This window comes from Eucalyptus grandis, chromosome 8 (assembly GCF_016545825.1).
Source record: "Eucalyptus grandis isolate ANBG69807.140 chromosome 8, ASM1654582v1, whole genome shotgun sequence".
In the NCBI taxonomy this organism is placed as follows: domain Eukaryota; kingdom Viridiplantae; phylum Streptophyta; class Magnoliopsida; order Myrtales; family Myrtaceae; genus Eucalyptus; species Eucalyptus grandis.
In genome coordinates, this window is record NC_052619.1 from 45,654,820 (window position 1) to 45,679,259 (window position 24,440).

A 24,440-nucleotide genomic window follows, 5' to 3' on the forward strand; every position below is an offset into this window, starting at 1 on the left:
TCTTACTTTCTGGACACTTATATGTATATATGCTTCAACCTGCATACTCAGAACCATGTGCATTGGCAAGAAAGGAGAAGATTGCATCTTCTTTTCCAATTGTATGAATGTATTTCTTAAACATTTACTTCTCTTCGACCCCATTTTAACTTCTTTCTTTTCCCCACATGCATATGCTTGTGCTCATTTGTAGAAGATACATTCATTTGAGGCCAGCCAAAAGAAAAAAGAGACAAAAATCAATCCAATGCTAAAAAATAAAGAGCCAAGCCGAGGCTTGGAATGTTTCGTTATAACCTATAACAGTTGCGAGAAGTCATGAACAACAATGAAGATGAATGCCCCCGTTCGACTCTCACCCGAAAGAAAGAAAGAAAAAAAAAAAAAAAACGGAAACCCGACCCGACCCGAATTTCCTATGCGAGTTTAATGTGTTTCAGGTCGGGTCACAGTATGTGACCCGTATGTTTCGGGTCGGGTCGGGTCGGTCGGGTCAGGTCGGGTAACATCAAGACCCGACCCGACCCGTTTACACCCCTAATGTGCAACGTGTTTTTAAGTAGAAGTGGTATTCTGGAAGGTATGCTTGTATTGTTATCTGTTATGTTTGAAGTGTGGACTTTTACCTTGATAATGATTCCGGTGTCATCATAATTTTCACTATACCGTGTTCTAATTTATTGATGATGCTTCAAAACCAAGAGTAAATTGGTAAGTATATCTCTAGATGAATAAAAAGGAAACATAAAAAGAGGTTGAAGGGAGAATTGGTAAGAAGAAAAGCACCAAAATAAAGTAGATAATTCCTTTGGATAATTATACCTATAATGATTACTTAATGCTATGGTTAATTGTGATCCTCTAGTGTTCATGGTTGCTTTCTAATTTTTATCTTCCTGATCTATTGTATTACCAGAGCTGTCTTACCATCGACAAATTATGTACAAGCATTGCCAATGTGGACCTTACCAGGGGCATCACCACTTTACTGTATAGGCCTTGCTGCTGTTGTTGTAATGGACTTATATATACTATTATGTCACATGTTATTCCTGCCTATTTATCCTTTTTCATTTTGATTGTCCTCTCTTTAGATTTTACCAAGTCCATTCCTGCTCAAATTTTGTATAGGTCTTTATTTATTGTAGATGTGGACCAAGGAACACACACGTCTCCCCCTCTTTGATGCAGCCCGCATTAAAGACCAGCTCTCTCGACCAAAAAGATCGGCCCGCATTCAAGCTTGACGAAACCAAGAAGCTGTATCGACATCTTGAGTCCATCTCGAAAGCTTGAAAGACACCTTGGAAGCTCGCGTGATGCTTTTACTAGTTTATAGTTTCCATGCCCTTTACTATATCTCCTAGTTTCAATGCTCTATCTTTATTTCTTTGATGATATAAGCCAAATTTCTTGTAGAAGACAAACGACTTTTGATTAATGAAAAAAACTTTGCTTTGAAGCAAGTATCGTGAACCTTGTAGAGTTCATCCCTTTGAAAACCTAGAAGAGTTTTCACTCCGTCCTTGAAGAGGCGGAGCTTTTGAAATCTGCATCCTTGAAGAGTTGCAGTCATTGATCTAGAAGAAGTCATTGATCTAGAAGAATCGGTGCCCCTCAACTTCCTTGGAGGCCTAGAAGAGCAACCAACGGAGTTTCTATCTTTTCCTATTATGTTCGTTATTTCCAACCCAATTTCGACCATCCTACAGTGCTTATTTCAGAAAACCCAAAACAGAGAAATTGTAGATTCAGAAGTCTTTGTTCATTTGGCTTTGGAATCAGGTCGATCCGATCTGTATCAACAAAAATACGATTGTTCTCCTGAGCTTGCGTAGTGCTGAAATTTCTGTTTGTCCCGTTTCTTGTGCGCAAGTCACTCTCCCGATCCTGCTGTTTGAGAAAGCCTACCCTAGGCTTGCATCACTCTTCCTTTTCACTCAACATTGCTTGATATTTTTCCCTGTCTCAATTTTCAATTCTACATCCTAGCTCGCCCAAGGTATAATGCATGATGACTTGGCGCTCCAGTGGTGTAAACTTGCAAAACTTTTTGAGATAATCTCATGGTTGGATTTCATCAACAACAGCTCCAATACCTCAAATAACATGCATGGATTATAATGATTACATTTTGTTCAAATGTCTAGAATTAATCATAGCAGAAGTTGAGGAGCATCCGAGGGTATCTTATTGAATGCGGTAGCGTCGCATTACCAGTTCATTTAATGATTAGGTTGTTGGGCTTTGCACTGTCATGTCATGATTTGAACTTAGTGCAATCGAATGCCTCTTTGTTGCTGATGTCTGTTAATGTTAAACAGATAGCATTCGGAAATGTTTTTGAAGGTGCAGCTGCCATGGAACGTGATCATATCGGCAGAGAACCTGGATGTGACAGGGCTAATGCTGCAAAGGTCCATTATAAGATGCCTTTTGGACGACTTTGCGTGTAAAAAGGCATCAAAGACCTGGGTTATATCTTCGCTGTGACGACACTGGAAAGCATTGGCGAAGGGAAAGTGTGACAACATTCGGGGGACATCGTTTTCCCTGTGGTCTTCAGCGGCATCACCTTCAAGCTTTTCTGGGGAGAAATCCTGGATGGAGTTGTGCACCAGGTCTTCAAGCGCGGGGTCTTCTTGAGATGTGGACCTGTCAAGAATGCCTACCTCTCTAACCTGAAGATGGCTGACCACAAGTATGTGCCTGGGGAGCATCCTGTCTTCCTGAACGACAAGCTTTCCAAGATTGGTAAAAGATGTGACTGTCCGATTCGCAGTGATTGGAACAGAGTGGATCGAGGTGGAAAGGGAACTTCTGGTGTTGATCAGCTTGGTGGGTGATTTCTTAGGACCTGTTTCATAGTGAGTTTGTCACATGACTGGCATGTCTAGATGACGCTGTTGCATCTGTAAATGAATCATTTCAAATGGGTTCTTCTATTTTCCAGTAGTTCTGCTGGTTAAGGAGGGAGTGGTATACCGCAACCTGTTCAAACTAGTTTTAGCTAGTTAATCTCTTAAGCATTACGGTTGGATGTCACCCGACCTGTTAATTAACTCGGTTTATTAACTGGCTTTAGCAAGTTAAACAGTGATGTTAATATGATATGTGGTGGGTTAAGATTTCCCTCCTCGATGTTCTGTATGTTCTCTCACTAGCGATCCACCTGTGGCTTCCATGAGTTTTCTTTCTGAGGCACTTTGATGATGTATCTGCTGCGGACTAAGGGGTGGCTCCTTTAACAGTAGTTTGTGGTAGAGAGCTGACCTGTTTCTTCGCCATTTTTTACCTGTTTTTGGTAAACCTCCGCTTCCTAAAGATTGGCACATCGACCGCCTCTCCCCTTGTGAAACAGTTTTACACCTCTGGTGGGGAACCTGTAAGAATATTACAACGGTCAAAGGGGTGTGTCGGGATCGGGTTTGGATCGGATAAAAAATGATCCGACCCAAAATGATTCATTTAACCTGTTTTGGTCCATTTTTATGTAATTCAAATTTAACGACCTATATATGATCCAATTCATATCCAAATTATATTCGGCTCAATCCGTATTGCTTAAATGTTTTCATTTTTAACTCAATTTAGGAAAATTCATGCTTAAATTGAGGTGAGAGTGAGAAATGAGCGGTCAAGTGAAGTCGAGAGAGAGAAGACAAAATTATAGATGAGAGTTGGATTTAAGCAAATTATGAACCTATTTAAAATTCATATTTTTTCAGGTCTTATCATTTTAAATGCATTCATGACTCATTTATTGAATATAACTAATTCATATAATAATTCAACTCATCGAATATAAATGAGAAGGAAAAAGGAGCTGCACGTGGGAACAGAGTATGGTCAAAGAGAGAAGTGGGTTTGTGAAAGCGACACATTGATTTTGATAAAAGGTGTCGTGGGTTTAGATTGAAGAACCGTGGGATGTAATGGAAATAGTAGATCTATGTAAAGAAACCTTAGCCCAATTGGAACCAGTGAGGTTAGTACACTGTCTAAGAGATGCAAACTGAACGGCAGATTGGCTAACCAAAACCCATTGAACCAAAACACTCCCTCTAAATTGGGTGACATCCCCTCCCTATTCCCTTTCAAAAATTTTATGTTCGAAAACTTATTCATCATTTTCTTGTAATTCTCGTTATTTTTATGAATGGATGCAACTACTATCTTCGACCCCCCTCCCCCAAAAAAAAAGTCTAACAATTATTAAGGATTTAAACGTAAGGCTATTTGTTTGCTTCCCCAGGTTCATTTCCGTACCTTTTTTTTTCCCTCATTGCCGCAATCCTCTTGATCCAATTTCTTTTGAAGTTTAAATTTACTATACGTACTTCTGTCGGGTCCGAGGTTGTGGAGTGGAGACATGGAGGCGATGGGCCGGCGACCATAGTGACTCGTACATAGCGCATGGGAATTGTGAGTTAATTGAATATACTGGGATTAGATTAGGGTCGGGTCGTGCATGGCTCGCTGAAACACGTAGACTGAACAGGTACGCGATTTCAAAGCAGTGTCTAATCCATCCATTTGCCAACTTTAATAGAAATAAAAGAAGAGCAATCCATTTCCATTTTCTCTAAATTCAAAAAGATATTATGAATGATTCATTCCCAATTCTCAAAAATCGAAATTGGGAACCATATCAGCTGGTCTTAGGATCGAAAATCGAACTGCACCATCGATTCGATCCGGTCCAATGAAATCAATCGTTTCTTTTTTCTCATTACTTTTTTTTTTTTTTAACTACTTAGAACTAGTCCAAGATAGTATTTACCAAATTTTTTAAAAAAATAATAAAATGAAAAAATACATTTAATCGGTATAGTCCAGTTTGGTCCAATTCCTCATTGGAATTGAAAATTGGATCACCCAAACACCAATTTTATTTTTAAGAATTAAGAATTGAGCTGACACTCTCAAGAATATGGCTCAACTGGCCGATTCATCCCAATATTTCCCAATTCAAGCGGTTCATTTTGCACACTTCTAAAAAAATATTATATGACAACACATAATCAAAATTATTTGCTGTGAAAAGTCCCATCAACCGTCGTATAACGAGAGAGAGAGAGAGAGTCTTGAGCTGGACAAGGAAGGGAATGCAAGCGCAACGTCGCTTGGAGCTCCGCCGCAAGCTTGGAGCAAGGGCCTTTTCGTGCACGCCCTCCCCGCCATCGTCCTCGTCCCCTCCCTTGGCGGCCCGCTACGATCGCCTCCTCAAGAACTCCTGCGACGATGCCTCCGCGCTGAAGCAAATCCACTCTTCTCTCACCACCCGCGGTCTCCTCACTCGAGACCCCCACTTGAGCGCTCAGATCATCGTCAAATACTCCAAATTCGGGCACCCGCATCATGCCCGCTCCCTGTTCGACGGAATTACTGCCAGATGCGAGAGACCCAATTCGTTCCTGTGGAACACAATGGTGCGAGCGTATGCCAACAATGGGCATTGCGCGGATGCTCTGGAGCTTTACGCCCTTATGCGCAGGGGTGGCGTCTTGCCCGATAACTACACTTTCCCTTTTGTTCTCAAAGCGTGCGCTTCCGACTCGGACCCGCTCGCGCGCGGTTGGGAAGTTGTTCACGGGGAGACTATAAAAACTGGGTTCGATCCCGATATGTATGTTGAGGCGGCTCTGGTTGACGCGTACGCGAAGCGCGGGCGAATCGGTTGTGCGCGCAAGGTGTTCGATGGAATGACGCAGAGGGACCTCGTCTGTTGGACCGCCATGATTACTGCCTATGAGCAGGCTGAGCAGCCTCAGGAATCACTGGTGCTGCTTTGCAGGATGCAGCGAGAAGAGAGTCTTTTGCCTGATCCGGTTGCTGTGGTTAGTGTTGCCTCCGCTGTTGGGCAGGTGGGGGACGTTAAGAGTGCTAAATCAGTGCATGCGTATGCCATCCAGAATGGGATTTTGGGGGACGTCTGTGTCGCGAATTCAGTTGTCGCAATGTACACCAAATGTGGGAATGTAGAATATGCGCGCATGGCTTTCGATAGGATGGAGGAAAGAGACAAAATTTCTTGGAACTCCATGCTTTCAGGATATGTACAAAATGGACAGGCCAATGAAGCTCTGTTATTGTTTGAGCAGATGCAGGATTCTGGGTGTAAACCTAATCCTGTGACGGCATTGATTATGGTATCTGCATGTGCTTTCCTGGGATCCTGCCATCTTGGGAAGAAGATCCATGACTACATACTCGAGAATAAAATGAAAGTCGACATAACACTGCAAAATGCTTTAATGGACATGTATGCTAAGTGTGGGAATTTGGAAACTGCTAGTCAGATGTTCCATGAAATTCATCTGAAAGAACGGGATGTTAGTTCATGGAATGTGCTGATCTCGGCATATGGCATGCATGGGCGTGGAGAAGAAGCATTGAACCTCTACTTGCAGATGCAAGAGAAGGGTGTTGCACCGAATCATATCACTTTCACATCCATTCTTTCTGCATGTAGTCATGCCGGCTTGATCAATGAAGGCAGAAAGTGTTTTGCAGATATGTCAAAGCATTCTGTTATGCCAGAGGCGAAACATTACACTTGCATGGTTGACATGCTAGGGCGAGCCGGACTCTTGGGTGAAGCTTTCGATCTTATCAAAAGTATGCCAGCATCACCAAATGATGGAGTTTGGGGAGCACTCCTTTTGGCCTGCCGAGTTCATGGGAACAGTGAATTGGGGGAGATTGCTGCAAAAATCTCTTTCAGATTGAGCCAGAACATCCAGGATATTATGTGCTCTTGTCAAATATATATGCTGCATCGAGGAGATGGCAAGAAGTTGGGAAGCTGAGAGAAAACATGAAAACTAGAGGACTAAGCAAACCCGCAGCTTTTAGCGTGATAGAATATGGTCAAGAAGCAATAGGATTTTATACTGCTGACCAGTTGAATCCATACCGTGGCGAAGTTCACAGGCATATGGAGCAGTTGGTTGTTGAGATGAAGATGCGAGGGTACTTTCCAGACCGATCATGTGTTCTTCATGACGTTGAAGATGAAGACAAGGATCACATTCTAAATTATCACAGTGAGAAGCTTGCTGTTGCATTCGGAATACTGAAGACAGATTCGGAATCAACTATTACTGTGAGCAAGAACCTTCGCATTTGCAATGACTGTCACTCAACCTTCAAGTTTCTTTCGGACATATACCAGAGGCAGATTGTGGTGAGAGATGCCAACCGGTTCCATCACTTCCAAGCTGGCTCTTGTTCATGCAAGGATTACTGGTGATCTGCCACTTTTATCTTGAGTACGCCTTATCTGTTTAAAAATGGACCTTCAACCCTTCCGAAACATCCCATTGGTGCATTACTCTCAGGCGGACAGATTCCCAATTCTTGATGATGCAGAGGGATTGAATTTTCTTATAATGGAGAGGTATATTGAGGACCCTTTCTCGCCATTAACTTCAAATAGACCTCGAGAAAGAGCTTGATAGCATGTTAATATTCGAAGGGCCAGAGAGATTTGAAGGTTCGCGTGCATCTCGGAGGCTAGTGACCTCCCTTGTTTGACCACCTTTTTCTGGCCACCGAGGGTCGCGCAAGCTGGTTCTCTCAGCGTATCATGCAAAGCCAGTTTTGTGGTGAAATATGGGTTTGGATTAAATGGATTCTTTAAGAACAAACTCGTCTTTCTCAACAGGTCGAAGGATGATTAATTAGCTAAGGTACGAAGACGAGCACCCGTGGTCATTCTTGCTCGTTGCAGAACTGTTATAAGAAGATCTGGACAGAGTGAAGAAAGTGGTCAGAATTGGGGGCTCACAGAACGATCATCCTTAAAGTCATTGTAACCTGATGTCTAACATTACAGAATGAAGATTCTCTTCCTAACCTCTTCGGGAAAATGCTTCGTTCGAATTTCTTAGGCATAGATAATGTTTTCCTTTGCTTCCATCATGAAATTAACAATGCAAAACGTGCTTAGTCGGCAAGACCTGTCAAGAACGTTGGCCCTAGATTTATTCCTTCCCTTTTTCCTATGCCATTCTCTACTTGCCCATCGCGATTCACCTTGATCTTGATAAATATGTATTATTACTTCGAAAAGATTGACCCTTTGTAATGTTTATCGTTTGCTCTATGGGATCGATTAGTATGCTGCAACTATCATTTTGCGGATTTGTAATTCTGCCAAGGCAACCTTTAAACTGTAGTGTCTCACATCAAGCTCAAAGGTTGTGCACACATCATTGTTTTTCAGTTGATCCATCTCGGTCCAATGGCCGAACAGACGTATTTCCGCTATAACCACCAACCAACACAGAGTTAAGTTTCATCCACATCATTCTCAGCAAATTTATAGAAATCAAAACGACATTCTCGTGTAGACGTTTCCTCCGAATTGTCTTACCTCTGCAGGTCTCATCTCATTCATCAACAAAACAAACTGTTACACCATAGATGGGCAACAATTACAGACCTTTACAAAATGTACAACAAACTTATACCTGTAGCAAATGCAAACCTGTACCTACCAATACATGATCTCAACATTTGCCTAAAAAGCTAGTACGCAATGAAACTTCTCCAAGCAAACAAAAAAATAGCCCAGAGAGGGAAGGGGGAGGGAAAAAAGGGAAGGGAAAATTACCCCTGAACTGCCAAAGTTTGCAGGTGCTCTATAAAAACTTGCAAGCTCAAATCATCAGTTAAAATAACATCCGACCCGTCGGTGTAGGTGGAGTTCTGAGTAACTGATGGGTTCAACTTAGCAAGAAGAAACCTTGCCTGACTACTGTGCTGGTTGCATTTTATCAGCTTTGGTGGCGGAACTCTTTCAGCCACCAACTGTTCCGCATCGATTTCTGGGGCCTCCAACAGCTTCCTTAGATTCTCATGGTTTGCGTCTTTATCATAGCCAAGCTTCCTCCACTGGGCAATCTTAGACCCATAATGAATAACCACATAAAAATAAGAATCAAAAAGTAATATAACATCGGGAGAGATGGACCGAACATCTAGTAGAACCGGAACCGGGGGCCCGTCAAACGAATACTGGAATAGTGTGGGCTGGATCATGATAAGAGATCCCACTACACCCTCACGGTTAAGCATCAGTCGAAAGAAAGCTGTCTCATCTGGGGAACTATTGAAAACATCTATAAACTGCGACCTCCTCAAATAGTACATGAACTGGGGATATAGTGAGAAGTTTGAAGACAAGCGAAATGTAGACGGATCTTCCTGTATGTAGTCTCCAAACTTAGAAGCGAAACGGATAAGTGCATCGTCCAACCATCTAATCACATCTCGAGCATAGCAGCTCTCCATGCGGTGGATGGCAAGTCTAGCCATAACTGAAGCTGCTGCTTCTTGATCAAACCCTGAGGCAGTTTCAGGGGAGTTCTTGCTAACCCATCTCCTCGCAGCAGTTGTCACTCTCTTCCTAATACCCGAGTTTCCATAGCGATAACTTGTTATGAACTGTATGAAGAATGCAGGTTCCTGGCTGGATCTTTTGCTCGTCACCTACTTGGAAGAAGAAAGCTATGCATGTTTTATTTGTGAGCGTGCCCACCTTCCACGCATTAGTACCACCTTCACCGACCACGTTATTGCTCACTAAACCATTGCTTTTCTGAAGAGAAACACAGGGTCCTAAAGCACCGCAAATCTTCAGATCTTGTGTTGTCACTACCTCAATTGTTACATCAAAGTACATTTTCAGATTCCCTTGTTCATCGCGACTGAAGAAGTTCTTCAAGCACTTTCTGAATTCACACGACTCGAAAGATTCTCCCAGCATCATGAATCCACCCGAATTCTCTACAGAAACTTTTAGTTCTGCAGCTCCGACTTGATCAAGGGAACACGCAAATAAATCAAGAACAATGGATGCATCAGATAACCTCTGTGATAATCTCTTGTAAAAGCTGCAAGATTTCAAATAGTATGGTGCATAACCATTAATGAGATCTCTGTGTGTTCGGATGGAATTACTCCTATCAGGATCAACAACTATCCCAGGGCCAAGAGTGGCGGGTCCTGATGTGAATACCATGACCCGGGACCCCACATTGCTCAAGCACCCTTGCACAAGTCCCACTGCAACTGATATTGCAGTCCCTGTACATCTCAGAGGACGAGACGCAGGCTGAGCTGCTGTTGAACAATGGATCTCTTCAATAGCAGTTGTGATGCTGAATTCACATTCAGACACAGGAAGCAAATACCCCTGATTCTGAATAACTGGCGACTTTCCAGGTTGTTGATACCTTTTGCGATAGATACCCAGGAATTTTTGAACCTGTGATGAAGCGAAAAGAAATCTTGTCATTATGCAAGAATTTACCAGGTTATGCCTAGCAACTAGAATAAATAAATTTATTAATAAAATCAACTCATGCAGTCAGTCCCAAGCAACCGTTTATCAACCATTTCATACCTCTTCTTTTTTGTTTAAATTCTGACAGAGGAATCATGCACACCATATATAAAAGCACAAAGTGTTCAGGCTCATAAAGGTCTACAAATGCCGCTAGCTACTAGTGTGATGTTGATCATTAAAACTAAGAGAACAGTTTAGTACTTGATTATTATAACTACATCTTCTGGAGAACTTTTGCAAACACGAATAACAACCCTCAACAGTATATATTACCAATATCCTACTATCTTCGACAGGAGAATCTGAATTGGGTATCAGTTAGCTGAAACTAGAAGTCACTAAAATCACAATCTGACTAAAATAATAAATCAAACAGAACACCAATAAACGACTGAGCATCTTAAAAAAACGCCAGTAACAATGTGGTATAACACTTTCATTTTCACAGTTCTCGTCTCATGACCAATTTCAATCCACTTTTGTTACATTCTATAGTACCGAAGATTCTCTTGCGATACTTCTAATTTTCTATTTTGTTACTCATTAATCGAAAACAAACTAACAAAAGGACTTTGGTAAATCAATAGCAAGTTAAGGGTGATACGGAGTTACCAACTAACCTGATCAGCTGAGAGCTCACGTTCTCCATGAAAAACCACAACCCTCGAGCACTCCGCAAAACCGAGATCATGAACCCTAACCATCGAATCAAAAGTAACCAACCCCACCAGCGCGCTCTCCGGCAACTGCTCCACCACAAGCAACAGCTCATTCTTAAGCGCCCTCAGGTCCTCCTCACTCGAACAGACATCCACTACGAACACAAACGCCGGCCCCAATCCCCGCACATCCAAACTCGACAGTGACAAAGACGAAAAAGACGATGCCGAAGCCACGGAAGGCATCGACCTGGGCGATCCATTCGCCCAACCTTGGTTCATATTAGGATTCGAACTCCAACTTTTCCCTTCCATTTTACTAAACCTATGCTCCACACTTCCCCGAACCGCACTCGGCGACGACCCATCACCCCAATTCCTATTCAAACTAGCACTCGACCCCGCCCTCGCATTAAAACCCGAATTCAACGACAACCCGGAAACCGCACTACTGCTAAAACCGATACCCAAAGCCGAGCTCGCGCTCGGGCTGGCATACTCCACGGAGCTGTACGTGGGGAAGAGCTCCGCCGGCAGGTTGTTCTCTCCAATGCCGGCGTAGGAACGAGGGAAGGGGTTCCTCTGGTAACAAAAGGGGCACACCCAGATCCGGGACGGGTAGTCGACGCGGGCGTAAGGGTTGAGGACGCCGCCGCAGCGGGTGCAGATCAAGGGGTCGTAGGTGAGGACGGGGAGCTCGGGGAACCGGGCGAGAGGGGTGCACATGATGCTGAGCGGGATGACGAGGGAGGAGGACTCGGACTTGGAGGTGGGCCACGCGTTCCACGACCACCGGAGCCCTTCGATCGCTTCCAGCTCGACGAAGTCCATCGCCGGGGCCGAGTCCGGGAGGCCACAAAGGGATGGTTTTGAGGGGCGATCTCACATGGGTTTTTGGCGTTTCGAACGATCGGAATGAAAGGAGACGGAGGAATCCAGAGGAGGAGGAGGAGGAGGAGGAGGAGGTCGTGTTGGTAGCTAAGAAAGCGTGAAGGAGAGGGAAGGTTCTGAGAGAGGGAGAAGATGCGGTTCCAGCATCTGGGTTAGCGAGTGAAGAAGAGGAGCAACAGGGGCTGAGGAAAGGAAAAACTCCTGGTGGGGTTCTTGATTGAGGAGCTTTTTATGACGAACCCGGTCGCGACTGTGCGTGTGCATTCGCGTGCCGGTCGAAGAGATGCGCATCGATAATGTCGGGATTTGAGATTGGAAAGTCGTGTGTTGCCTCTCGGTAGTCTTTACTCCGTGGTTAGTTTAATCTATTACTTCGAACGAGCATGTATGATAATCATTCTATTTTATTTTTTAAAAATAATTTTTTTTATTTTAAATTTATTTCTAGTATAAAAATCTATTTGGTTACACAATTTCTTCTATAAATTTTTAGGTTCATAAATAAATTTAGAATAAACCTGAAAAATAAAAAATAAAAATTCTTTTTTTTTTCGAAATAAAAAGAAAAGTAAAAAAATCCTCATCACTCATCTTCTCTTTTAATTTGTCACCCACCCGCCAATGCCGCCAACCATCGCAATCCATCGCCAATCACTGCCCACCATCATCTGCCACCCACTATTGCCATTCACTATAGGGGTGTGCATGGTCCGAGCGGGCGGTTCCCGACCTAGAACCGGAACCGCCCGCTAATGACCGATTCCGAAAAATTGGAACCGGGATCCACCCGTTTGTTGCGTGGATCACCCTAACCGGACCGCCGTCCGTCCGGTTCGGGTGGATCCATGGAACCGATTTTGACGCGAAATTTTTTTGGTTTTCAACAAAAAAATAATTACGTGACATCAAAGCAAGCCAAAGAAAGAAAAATTAATTTAAGTACGTGGAACAAATATTTATTTGTTGTAATTATAAATGTATCTCGTAAATAAAAAAAACGTGAACAAATGGAATGCAACATTCTCCCATTTCCTACTTGCAAATAACCATAGATGGTTCAATTTTCTTTGACCAAAGGTAAAGGTTCCTAGAGAGTGAGATGAGATGTAGGGTTTCTCTTAGTAATTTTTTTTTAATATTAAAAAGGTTCGGTCCGGTCCGGGTGGGCGGATCCGCCCACGGAACCGGGAACCGGACCGGTACCCACCGGTTCCAATTTATTGAACCGGGAACCGGACCGGTTCCCTCAAGACCCGCCGGTTCCGGGCGGTTCCGGTCCGGTTCCGGGCGGTCCGGGCGGATCCCGGGTATTTTGCACACCCCTAATTCACTAGCCATTACCCCTTGAAAAGGAGAAATTTTGTGAAATAATATTTTAAGAATAAAAATTTTACGTCATCATCAAATACAAATTTTTACTCAGAAACTCATCCAATAGCCTAAGCTTGAGGACACCGACGATAGAAATGTCATAATTTCCATATGGTGCTTAATTTGATGTCAAAATTTTTCTCTGGATTATTTAAGTGCAAAATTGAAGAAAAAACAATCATTTTAAGTGCCTCTAGCAACAAACTCCAGTCAAAGGTATTATGTGGTTTTTTAGGTTATTTTTTGGGTTCTAACATAGCTTTATAAAAGAAATGGAAGTCCAAGATGAAAAGTTTTTTGTCCAGCCCGGCAAAGTGAACAAAACAAAGAAGTTTTCTTTGAGGAAATACTGTCTTTATAAAGCTAAAAGTGCAAAACAAAAAATTCAAAACGGAGAAACAGAGTACTATCTCAGCCTTTAAATTTGCCTTCATATGCTCCAAATCTCGTTCGCCCCAATTCTAGCTGACGAAATCCAAAGCATGGACCAAGGAGGGACCCGTTTTTAGACCTTGGAGGAGAAAGAGGTGGCCTTGCAATGAAAGATGAGACCACGAGTGGAGGATTGAAGACAAGACTTTGCGGTTAAGATGTAGACAACCCGGCGAGACACATCGGTTGAATCCACATCTTACGGAAACTCGAGGAGATCTTGAAGACCGCGACATGGGTGATGGTCGGTATATGCGCCCAACAATCCCATCTTCAACCGCCTTGGGAAGCTTTGCATAATGACCTTGAATGTGCATTTTTTGGGACTCTTGCAAATAATCAACTACAATTTTACAAGTAGTTTCAATGGGTAGGGTTAGGGTTTGCTTCTTTGCCCGGATTTAGCCCTAATTTGTCGATTTGGGGAAAAAACAAGGGGAAAATCATCCCTAAAGTCCTAAAATTATTGTATTATGACCAATTCACTCTTAAACATTTTAATTATACCAATTGAGTCATAAAACTTTTTTATATTTTACTGATTGAATCCATCAATCAATTTTAACCGGATATCACTAACATGAATGCCGATAATACCATATAAGATGGCCTACAGCCGACGTGGATAATTTTTTTTATATATATTTTTGTAAAAAAGATATGATTTATTTTTGTAAAAAAGATATGGTATTTCCAATCAACTGTTTTATACCATTTCTCTAGTTTACAAATGGAATACAAATGGACAAAGGATTGTTGATTTTGAAATTGATTTGATTTTTGTGCCTTAGCATAGTGGATAGCATTATTAAATTGTTGCATCATGAGTGTCTTGGAATGCCATCAATCCTTGGGACGACGATGCCCCAGTTGTTAGTAGAAATGCCTAGAGGGGTAACTAAGTTCTTCCGAATGCCTAAGGGGTGTAACATGATTCCTCCAAATATCCTCGCGATGCCGGATGGATGCGAGATGCCTAAGGAATAATGGAGTTCCCCAAAATATGGTGTTGGCTAATTCATAACAAGGATGATTATTGGTCTTTTCAAATTTAATCTTTACTAGATTACCGATTTCAAAGGAAATCTTTTCCAACTTGTTATTCTGGTTTTGAAAAAGGTTCTTGGATAAGTTGACTTTAAAACAATCTTTTATAGTTTATATTTAAACTTCCTCGCATGTGCCGTTATTGACGTATGTAGTGTAGATTGGTTGACAGTTTACTTGTTTTATGCTCGCTCATGGTTAACCATTATTTCTCAAATCAGTAGCCATGCCGCTCCTACTTGCGTCCCCCATGACTTTGTACGATGCTCCAATGGACCTCACGTGGCACCGGACTACACTTAGTGACCTCGACTTCCCTGATGTTATCTTCATCAGGGTCATTTCGATTTTGACAGTAGATGTCGATTTACCATCGGGCCCGATACTACTTGGTTTTGTCGCCGTTTACACCTGTGTGAGCGGGCGTCTAGTGGGACCTCTTGCGCTCCTTGATGGCGATGACAATGGAAGTAGCGAGGTCGAGTAGGGCAAGTGCAGGAAAATAGAGGTAGCATTTTTAGAGGGCCAAGCCATGACCATGGACATACTATGGATAGGAGACAGGTGACTTTGTACGTTGATGGAAATTTTTGGCAGGATTTGGAGTAGTAGTATTTTGACTAATTCTCCCGGTGAACCTGACCTTGTCACCCAATGTATATAATTAAGAAGTGAAACAAATTCACCTGGTTTGTAATTCTACGTGTGTTTCTTTGTGTTTTCATTTGTCCTAGGTTGTTTTCTGTTCATATACACTTCTGCATACTTACAAGTGGAAAGATTTTAGTAATCGTGTTAGCCATGACATGTTGGGAGTGTTATATCATGACACTTGTCTAGTGGTTGGCGAGAGTCGATCTACCCTTGCTTATGACTAATGAGGATTGGCTAGCAACCTTCACAGGGCTTGGAAGAAAATTAAAGAAAAAGAAAGAAAAGAAAAAAAATTAAATAATAATTTAAAAAAGGAAAAAAAAAACAAAAATTCTAAATTATGTCTACTGTGTCGCATTTATTCTTCTTCTTTTTGTGACACAAAAAATCTCCAAAATTGTACCTTTGTGACATATTTGTTCCAAAATTTCACAAGAGTTAAGCATGAGGGAGCAGTGCCAAGTTTCATCCAAGTAAACACCTAAAACACGGAACATAACCATTGGAATAAGTTTTCTAATTTTTGAAACATGGAACCTACCCGTATCATAGGTTTCAGGTTCATCCTATACTCTTAATTTAATTATTGCAATGAATGATTACCTCTAATGACTACCATTTGTAACAATCCATTAATCATAACTTATATTTAGACACATGAAAATTATGAATATTAAAAAACTAAAAGTTTCAATCATGAATATCGCCAAAAATGAAAGTTCAAACTAGTGATTTCAGATGACGCACTCATCATTGAACACTATGGAATACCATAGGATTGCAGGAAGACATAGAACAAAAGAAAAAGAAAATACAAACTTATTCCAAGTTCCAAGATTCCAGTTTTCGAACTTAGAACTTATCCGTCGGAACATGTTCTCCAATTTTAGAATCTCAAACCTATCCTACATATCCTAAAACCTAGAACCAAACCGATTCTTACCAATCTGATTCTCAAGTTCCTAGTTCTATCATGGAACATGCTCACCCTTAGCTGGTGTGATATCTCCCCAAAACTTTTTTGTGATATAAAACTCTAAACTTATATCAATGTAGCACATTTATCACAAAATTTAGAATAAATATGTCACATGGATATAAATTTAGGGTTTTTGATGTTACAAAAATAATAGAGGGTAAATGTGTCACACTATATAAATTTATAGGTTTTTTGCGTCACAAAAGAAAAGCTTTGGATAAATGTGTCGCGCACATATAAATTTGAGGTTCTTCATATCACAATATATAGGATAAATGTGTCACAATAGGCATAGTTTATAATTTTTTATACCTTTTTCTCTTAAAAATTCAGAAATTTCACAAAAAAATTACAAAATTGTCAACATTAGCTCCAACTATGCCACGTAGCTATGCCACATAAGACAACCATCATCTATATCAGTTATTTCCAACTAAAAATTATAAAATGCAAAAATATTTAAGACTTAATTAACAAATTTGAAATGTTTATGATTGAATTGGTTAAAGTATAATAAATTTAAGATTTTTTTGATAACTTTCCATTAAAAATAAGTACAAACGACGTTGTTTGTTACTAATTGAAATTCTCCGATGAAGCCACATCAGCCAATATACAATAAATGATGCCACATTGGATTTCCGGCATCTTTAATCGAAGTTAACACTTAAATGATCGTTTTTTCACTAAAGTGGCACTGAAGTGATTTATCAAAAAAAGATTAATATTAAAGTGAACATAAGAAAATTATGACGTTTATAATGTCATTTTCCCTCTAAGTTTGTGAGTTGGCTTTATCTCTATAGTTACGGAAAGCTTTCTAGTCACCCTCCCAGCTACAAAGTAATTAACCATCTCTTGTTGATCCTAAACACCGAAGCCGACAGCGAATCTCTCCCTGGGCCTGACTGAAAGCGGGTCTTTCCTATTCTTGGCCACCCACCCATCACAGTCATGTAATCCAACGTTGGACCAACACCAATTTCGTAAGAGCCATAAAAAAGGTCCAAAGGCTCTTCATTAAAGCTCCATTTAGCCCGATACGGACCAAATAAGCCCGTGCCATCAAGTCCCACGAAGGTCTATACGAGCCAGGGAAAGCCTCAAAGGGCCCATCAAGCTTCACATAATGTGCTTCTTGAACCTGGAAAAAGGTAGCACTAAAACAAAGGCTAATCAGGTTTAAAATAGCCAAGAAATCCCTAATCAAATCGAAGAACATTCACCAACCAAGGTAGTGACATGTGCGAAAACAAGCTGGGCCTTGGGGGTAGAGCCACCTTTTGAGATGTACTGGGTGAGTTAGCTCTTGAGATGCACCTCTAAATTTGCTTTCTGACGCATGATATTACATATGCCATCTTCCGTGGCATATAATAAATTGCCTTTGAAGGTGCATTGTTACGAGTCATCTTTCAATGCGGACTTTGGAAGTAGACCCTTTTTCAAGTTGCTACTCAAGAATTATAGCACAAGATGCCTTTTGTGACATTCTGTGGGGAAACTCACCTTTGGATACCCAAGTTATCATGAGTCACCACTTGAGATTTGGTGAGTTACATATTGTCATTTTCCAAATGCCTTTTTTTTTCCCGGAAAAGGCAGACCTTGTTGAAATATGTGAAGAAGTGAGGGATTTGTAGCATGTTTGGAGGCCGGAAAAATAACATGACCATTTAGAAGGTAAATAAATCATCGCTCATTTGACCTTTTTCAGCGGCAAAAAATAAGTTCTCTATCAAGGTTTCCCATTATCCTTAACCATGTTGTAATTGAAGATCAGTTCATAATTCCGTATGTGAAATTAGCAAAATTGAAAAGAAAATTGATACAAGTGCCTTTTATAATCGTTCGTGTTGGGACGTTCCAACGATGAACTTTGTGGAGCAAATATTTTAAAAATGCAGCAATGTGCGATTTGCACATGCCAATACCGTAGCATATGATCGATCCAATCATAGCATGAACTTATTATTAGGTTTCAATAATTCTACATAAATAAGACCTTGGGTACCACTCAAATAAATAATCTGTTATATCTTATGGACCCAACTTAATTATCACATCAGTAGGAGGTTAAAATCAGGCATTTGTAAGGAACCATTGCACAAGAATTTGATGGTATATCTTCTTGTTTTTAGAGACTCCAATCAAGAAAAACTCCTTACAACAAAATTGAATATCAACAGGTAAGGGGCAATCGAACGTGTAGTTACATTAGAACCGCTCTCTCCCGCAACTCCTTGCCCCTGGCCCCCTGCCACCTCTAGCGGTGCTTGCTCCTCGCCACCATCGCACATCGCATCCATTGCCCGGCGGTCGTGCTGGCCCCTCACCCACGCCTCCTCAGTCCACCTCGTCGCTGCAGTTGCCCACCTCCCCCTCTCAGCATCCACGACAAGTAGGGCCGACCTTCACCCTGACTTGGGCATGAAATTAGTATGATTCCCCAAATCCCCAGTCAGATTGGTGAAGTCTTGTGTTTGCACCAAAAAATAACCAACTCCTTGTAATCGACAAATGGTGAGGTTTGATCAGTTAATTGAGAGTTTGATTGAAAGAGACTCAGCTGAATCAAAAACTACGTATCAGGGTAATTGACAATTGGATGGAAGGACAAGCGACAAGTACCATTACTCATCAACAAAGCCTATGAGTGACCAATCATTGGAGGTGGAAATAGAAGGGATGCTTGAATCGTGGATGTCGAATGAAGGTTGCATTACCCAGTGACGGTCGGTTATCCAGGTGGCCTCAGAAGTTATGATTTTTGTGGATAATAATCATCAACGTACGAGAAGCATAACCAAGGATCTCGGAGAATGCATAGTAATAATTGTACTTGGAGAAGTAACTACTGGTTTGTAATCGTGGTTGGTGAGCTGTAACTGCTCTCTGCATTTGTTGTAAATGGGGGTTCCCAGGAGGGGGCTCCCAGGACACATTGAGTCAATGGAGTTTGTATTTCCATTTATCTGCCTTGCAAAATTTATTTCTTTGTACTTTAAATTTCCGCGTTCGTCTCTTCATTTTCACTTTAAAAGCCAAAACCCTTTCCTATTCAAAATCATCATGGCATTTCCACAAAAAATCAAGGTTCAACTTTTGGTGAAAAAAATTTCACTTCTTAGGTAAAATCTCATTTTCAATGAAGCACCTTGTAATGTCATTCATAAGAAACATCCATCCGAAATAGTCACTACTTTTGTACATATACTTATAGTCACTACTATTGTATCAGAGCAAGATTCTGTCCAATAAATGCGTGGTTCATGGATGAACTAGACCATATCTAATCTAATGAGGGCAAAAGTGATCCTTAAGGCTAGAGGACCTAAATGGGGTAGGATTTATTATTCTTCTAGGATGGTAGAGGGGGAATGAATGGATCGGACCATAATCGAATTAGGGGAGTATTGCTAATTCGAATGGACCACAATGTTAGTGGTTTAAGTGGGGAAGTTTGTGACTTCCCAACTCCCACTTAGAATGATTGAGGCCGCGTGATGTTATTCATAAGTAAGTCTGCTCCCAAATGATCACGATCAATTTGTATTATTACTCAAAGTACTTCATGTTTGGCTTAACCCACGTGACTATGCTGGATTGTTACAAGTAGAGAGGGATACTGCAAGGCCAAGGCCTAGAGAGAGAGAGAGAGAATATTGGGTTGGCGGTAGCCGCCCATAGTGGCATGGTGCAGCAGCGGGGTCAGCTCTATGCTATGCGTGCTTTGTGGTCGTGGCCATGGGAGGTGAAGGGCAACACCTGAGGAGAAGAAAGTGAAAGAGGGAAGAAAAGAAAAAGGGCCAAAACAAATTTGTCATCTTCAAAAACCCCATGTTCAATGTGGCAATTTTTGGAGGAAATTATCTAAAACCTTTTAATAATTTGTTAATTAATTTCATCTAAGGGAGATAAATTCGCGACGTAAACATTATATAAAATTTTGAGAATATTAATCTCATGAATCTCTATATACCTTACTCGTTCGGTAAAGTATTTTTGCCCCCTCTCTTGGGATCGATCCCAAGGCAAAGCATGGACAAACCCCACACGTCTAAAAACTAGTATTTCCATTCAAGAGAGGAACATGGCACTAGCTGCCACGAGGGTCGCCTGATCCAAGATGTGCATATAAGCCCACAGATTTCCAGGGATTTGTTCATTCTTTATGTGGAAAGTTGCGAAACAACACTGACCTAACCCGGATCCAAGTGATCTCAGGAAAGTTGTCCCTAGTCCCTACTGCCATTTTTAAACCAAGCATAGGCATACGCAAGTGCCCCTAATCATCAACCTCCATTTGCATCATTCACTAGTACAGGTATGTAAGCATCGATTCCCCATAATAATGCTAATAGAAAAAATGAAATGAAATATTTTTATTATATGAAACGAGCTAGCAATAAGAAAAAAAATAATGGCCATGAATAATGGATGCCCATCAGCATGCACATGGCCCTGCTCCCTCCCCCACTCGGGGGTCATGGATTCAGCACATCTCCTCTCGGCCATATAATACTGACTAGATGAAGCAATAAAAAAGAACAAAACGAAGGAATAACAATTCATTTAATTTAGGAAAATTCCAAAATGGGACCTGAAGTACCCTCTTTTTCTCAAATAAGGGTCCGAAGTGAACATTGTATCAAATAGGACTCGAAATGCCATCATTTTCTCAAATAAGGGCCAGTGGATGTTGTTTCAAATGAGAACCTAAAGTGGTTATATTTGTTTCAAATAAGGACCTGACTTTTCAGGTGATCAAGGTATTTTTGTTTTTTGTGATTTTTCGCCTTTTTCTTTCCTCTTTTTTTTTTTTTTTTTTTTTTTTTTTGGGGAAAATTTCAAAAAATGACCCAAAGTGCCATTATTTTCTTAAATAAGAGCCTAAAGTGGACTTTGTTTCAAATAATAACCTAAAGTAGCTTTGGTTGTTTCAAAATATGGACACCACCTCGCCAATTGCCGACTAGCTAATTTTTCGATTGATCAATGGTATTTTCATCATTTGGCATTTTCCCCTTATTTCCTTTTTTTTTTTTTTATGGTTCTTCTTCTTCCTCATTGTCGATGGCTGCCAGCCATCGACGATGCCCACAAAGGGCTGGGTGAGGGTCGCCTTCGCCAGTGAGGGCCATCCACGTTAGCCACAAGTGAGGGATGGCGTCGCTTGGGCGTGGCGACCCTCACCTAGGGGCCATCGACGAGGTTGGCCCTCGCTAGCTACTAGTAAGGACTGGCGTGGGCGGTCTCGCCTAGCCCTCTGTGGGCATCGCCGGTGGTCAGCTGGCCACTAGCGAAGAGGAAGAAGAATAACCAAAAAAAAAAAAAAAGAGGAAAGAAAAAAAAAAAAAAAAGCGGAAAATGGAAAGACAAAAATATCCTTGATCGCCGAAAAGTCAGGTCCTTATTTGAAACAAACATAACCACTTTGGTTCTCATTTGAAATAACATCCACTTCAGTTCTTATTTGAGAAAGTGATGGCACTTCGGTCTCTATTTGAAACAATGTTCACTTCGAACCCTTATTTGAAAAAGATGGCTCGGTCCTATTTTGGAATTTTCCCTTTAATTTAGGAAATCGGCAGCAGCAGCAAGAATCTCATGGGGATGGAAAATAAATATTTATATATCTGGAGGAATAAAACACCCAACAACCGTGACAGTGATGACAGTAGGGAAATAGAAGAATAGGAAAATAGCGTGTCTTTAAGCAAGCCATTCTGGTGAAGCCCACGAGAACAAAAAACAACATTAAAAAAGAGGGAAAATGAAAATAAAAAATGAAAAAGGAAGAAAAACATCAGACAAGCTAAAGTTTATTGCCTCTTGTTGCATTACAAATCACCACATCTTTTGATATGTATGTACGAGCGAGCTAAAACAATGAGAGTACAGAGAAGGACGGGTAAAAAGGAGCACCATTGGTCTTCGATCCATGGAATCTCTGGCCAGAGCCTGCCTCCTCCAGAGGATTAGAACTGATCAGCACAGGGGTAGGCTGCTCAGCTTCTGCTTTTGCACTTCTCCATTGCTCTTGGTGCTGAAAATTTTTGAGATCCCATGATTAGCTCAATGATCAGGTGATAAAAACTCGAAAAAAATGAAATATAGCCGAATAATTGATGTGAAAGCTGCTTACCGAGCCCTATTGCCTCAGACCCTTTCATTATGCGCAGACGCTTGCACGAGTCGACAAACATCCTGCGAAATGGAATAAAGTTGAGCTCATCGAGAAGAACCTTTTGAATTATCGATCCCTCCTAAGAGATGGTTCAAAGCCGACGTTTTACGGTTTTATACTCTCTTTTACACCAAAATCCTATGTGGATGATTGAAGATCTGATGATTGACATATTATAAAGTTCTTTCGAATGATAAAGTCTACCACTACTGCAAGATACATTATCTGCCTGGGTTACACTAGTATAATTCAACAAAAGATATAGGTCAATAGTATTCCTAAATTCCTTGGGAACTAACTTAGCAGGTGACAAGAACCTTAGATCAGGAAAAAGAAAAGGGTATATAAATGGTACACATCATCTTTTGCATGCGTTGATTTTTTTTTTTTTTTTTTTTTTGGATTTACTTATAAGGAATTGGGATATGAAGGAGAAATACTTACTCCCATGGAACATCGCCCACTAACATCCAGTCACCGTCCTTGTCTTCATAAGTCGGCACATAGTCAGAGCTGTTCAGCAGGTCCATCAGCTTGCTCTCGTTCATGAAGTCTATCATTCCTTGCGCACCATAGCTCCCTTCACCAACAGAAGCCAAAGATCATTTTTTGAAAAAGAAAAATCAGACGTTGATAGCACATCGCGAACGACAGAAAAATTGTTGTGGGGGTTTCGCAATAATTTCTTACCCATGGTGAAGGAGCTGAACATCTTGCCCAGAGCATCAGAGAGTTGCTTGTAGCTGCTGTAGTTCTTGAGGTCGACCTTGCGCAGATAAGGTGCTCCATCCATGGACACCTTCACAAATGCTGCAGCCGCAGCCTTCTCTTTCTCCTCCTCAGGGTCGGTGCTCTTCTGAGCTACCATCATGTTCTTCCTGTACGATCTCACTGGCGGCCAACCCACCACCTGAGCCCTACATGAAATCCAGTTCATAAAGAACCCGAAGAATTAGTATGAGAAAAATAAACAAGTTCAGGAATTTCCGAAAGGTTTTGTATGCTGTTTGACTTTTTCTTTAATCCACCAAAATAAATGGAAAAAATCACCATTTCTTCAATAGGAGACACAAGTATACGTGACCTGTCGGATGAGTACACTCCAAATGGCAAGAACGAGTAATACATGGTGAAAGGGAGTTGGATTTACATGGACCAAATCTACCTAAAAGATTACTCAAAAGAAAAGAGCAAAGTACTCACTTGGCAGGTGGCTTTGCAGGATCTTTAGCGGGACTAGCACCAGCAAGAAGAGTCTTCTCGTTACTCTTCATGGCCTCCTTGAGATCCACCACTGACGAAGCGTCCTTGGCTTGAAGGTTGAGCTTGAGGTCCACCTCGGTCTCGGAGAACCCTCTCTTCCCGGTGGCCCTTGGAGCCTCCACCTCTGCCCCGCCGCCGCCACCAGGCAGGCCGAGGCACAGCTCGGTCTCCTTGAAGTTCAGGTCAACGCCGCCGAGCAAGCCGGCCATTTTTCTCTCCAGAAGCAATGACAAATCAAGATGGCGCTGGAAACCCTAGGCCTTACGATCTGCTTCTTTTCTCCTCTTCTCCTTCCTTGTTTGCTTCTTCTCTTCTTCTATTCTTTTGGGGTTATAAGAGGTGGAGAGAGAAAGAGAGAGGGAGACCAATAATATAAATGAGGAGGGTCGTTTATAGGGAGCTGCATGTGTATGTGGCATCAGGTCTCGGCGTATCAGGTGGCTACACGTGGACGGCTCGGGATCTGTTGATCTTGGGGAATCGTACCGACTTGATTAACGTTTGGAACATCTTAAAGAAATGAGAATTAAGCAAGTGGCAATAAAGGTGGTAGGAAGAGGGGGAGCTGTGAGCTGCCCTCCCTTGTCCCCTCCATCC

General features: G+C 41.5%; 4 protein-coding genes and 1 pseudogene across 4 annotated transcripts; 3 read left to right on the forward strand and 2 right to left on the reverse strand.

The window, feature by feature from the left end:
• The first annotated feature begins 2,337 nt into the window (after positions 1–2,337).
• Positions 2,338–3,132, forward strand: LOC104414579 (annotated as a pseudogene).
• A 1,942-nt stretch (positions 3,133–5,074) lies between these two features.
• Positions 5,075–8,129, forward strand: LOC104414580 (pentatricopeptide repeat-containing protein At3g12770). The gene has a single exon (XM_010025732.3). The coding sequence runs from the start codon at positions 5,109–5,111 to the stop codon at positions 6,810–6,812; it is 1,704 nt and encodes a 567-aa protein (XP_010024034.2). The 5' UTR covers positions 5,075–5,108; the 3' UTR covers positions 6,813–8,129.
• On the forward strand, positions 6,821–7,255 carry LOC120287274 (pentatricopeptide repeat-containing protein At2g33760-like). Its single transcript, XM_039300021.1, has one exon. The coding sequence runs from the start codon at positions 6,821–6,823 to the stop codon at positions 7,253–7,255; it is 435 nt and encodes a 144-aa protein (XP_039155955.1).
• Positions 8,130–8,356: 227 nt separating the features above from the next.
• On the reverse strand, positions 8,357–12,158 carry LOC104414581 (protein transport protein Sec23A). Its single transcript, XM_010025733.3, is given in 3 exon segments — positions 8,357–9,468; positions 9,470–10,276; positions 10,978–12,158. Coding segments are annotated over 3 exon segments (2,529 nt in total). The 5' UTR covers positions 11,848–12,158; the 3' UTR covers positions 8,357–8,616.
• A 9,846-nt stretch (positions 12,159–22,004) lies between these two features.
• LOC104414582 (auxin-responsive protein IAA14) lies at positions 22,005–24,208 on the reverse strand. The gene is made up of 5 exons (XM_010025734.3): positions 23,784–24,208; positions 23,271–23,497; positions 23,025–23,160; positions 22,539–22,600; positions 22,005–22,439 (listed from the first exon to the last, which is right to left on the reverse strand). The coding sequence occupies exons 1-5, from the start codon at positions 24,050–24,052 to the stop codon at positions 22,402–22,404; spliced, it is 732 nt and encodes a 243-aa protein (XP_010024036.1). The 5' UTR covers positions 24,053–24,208; the 3' UTR covers positions 22,005–22,401.
• Between the last annotated feature and the right edge of the window lie 232 nt (positions 24,209–24,440).

Excerpts from the sequence above, each read along its gene's own strand:
- LOC120287274 (XM_039300021.1), top strand. The coding sequence starts at position 6,821 with ATGAAAACTAGAGGACTAAGCAAACCCGCAGCTTTTAGCGTGATAGAA.
- LOC104414582 (XM_010025734.3), bottom strand. The coding sequence starts at position 24,052 with ATGGCCGGCTTGCTCGGCGGCGTTGACCTGAACTTCAAGGAGACCGAG. Across the intron at positions 23,498-23,783 it reads CCTGCAAAGCCACCTGCCAA|GGCTCAGGTGGTGGGTTGGC; the intron begins GTGAGTACTTTG and ends GATTTCATGTAG. Across the intron at positions 22,440-22,538 it reads GTCTGAGGCAATAGGGCTCG|CACCAAGAGCAATGGAGAAG; the intron begins GTAAGCAGCTTT and ends AAAAATTTTCAG.
- LOC104414580 (XM_010025732.3), top strand. The coding sequence starts at position 5,109 with ATGCAAGCGCAACGTCGCTTGGAGCTCCGCCGCAAGCTTGGAGCAAGG.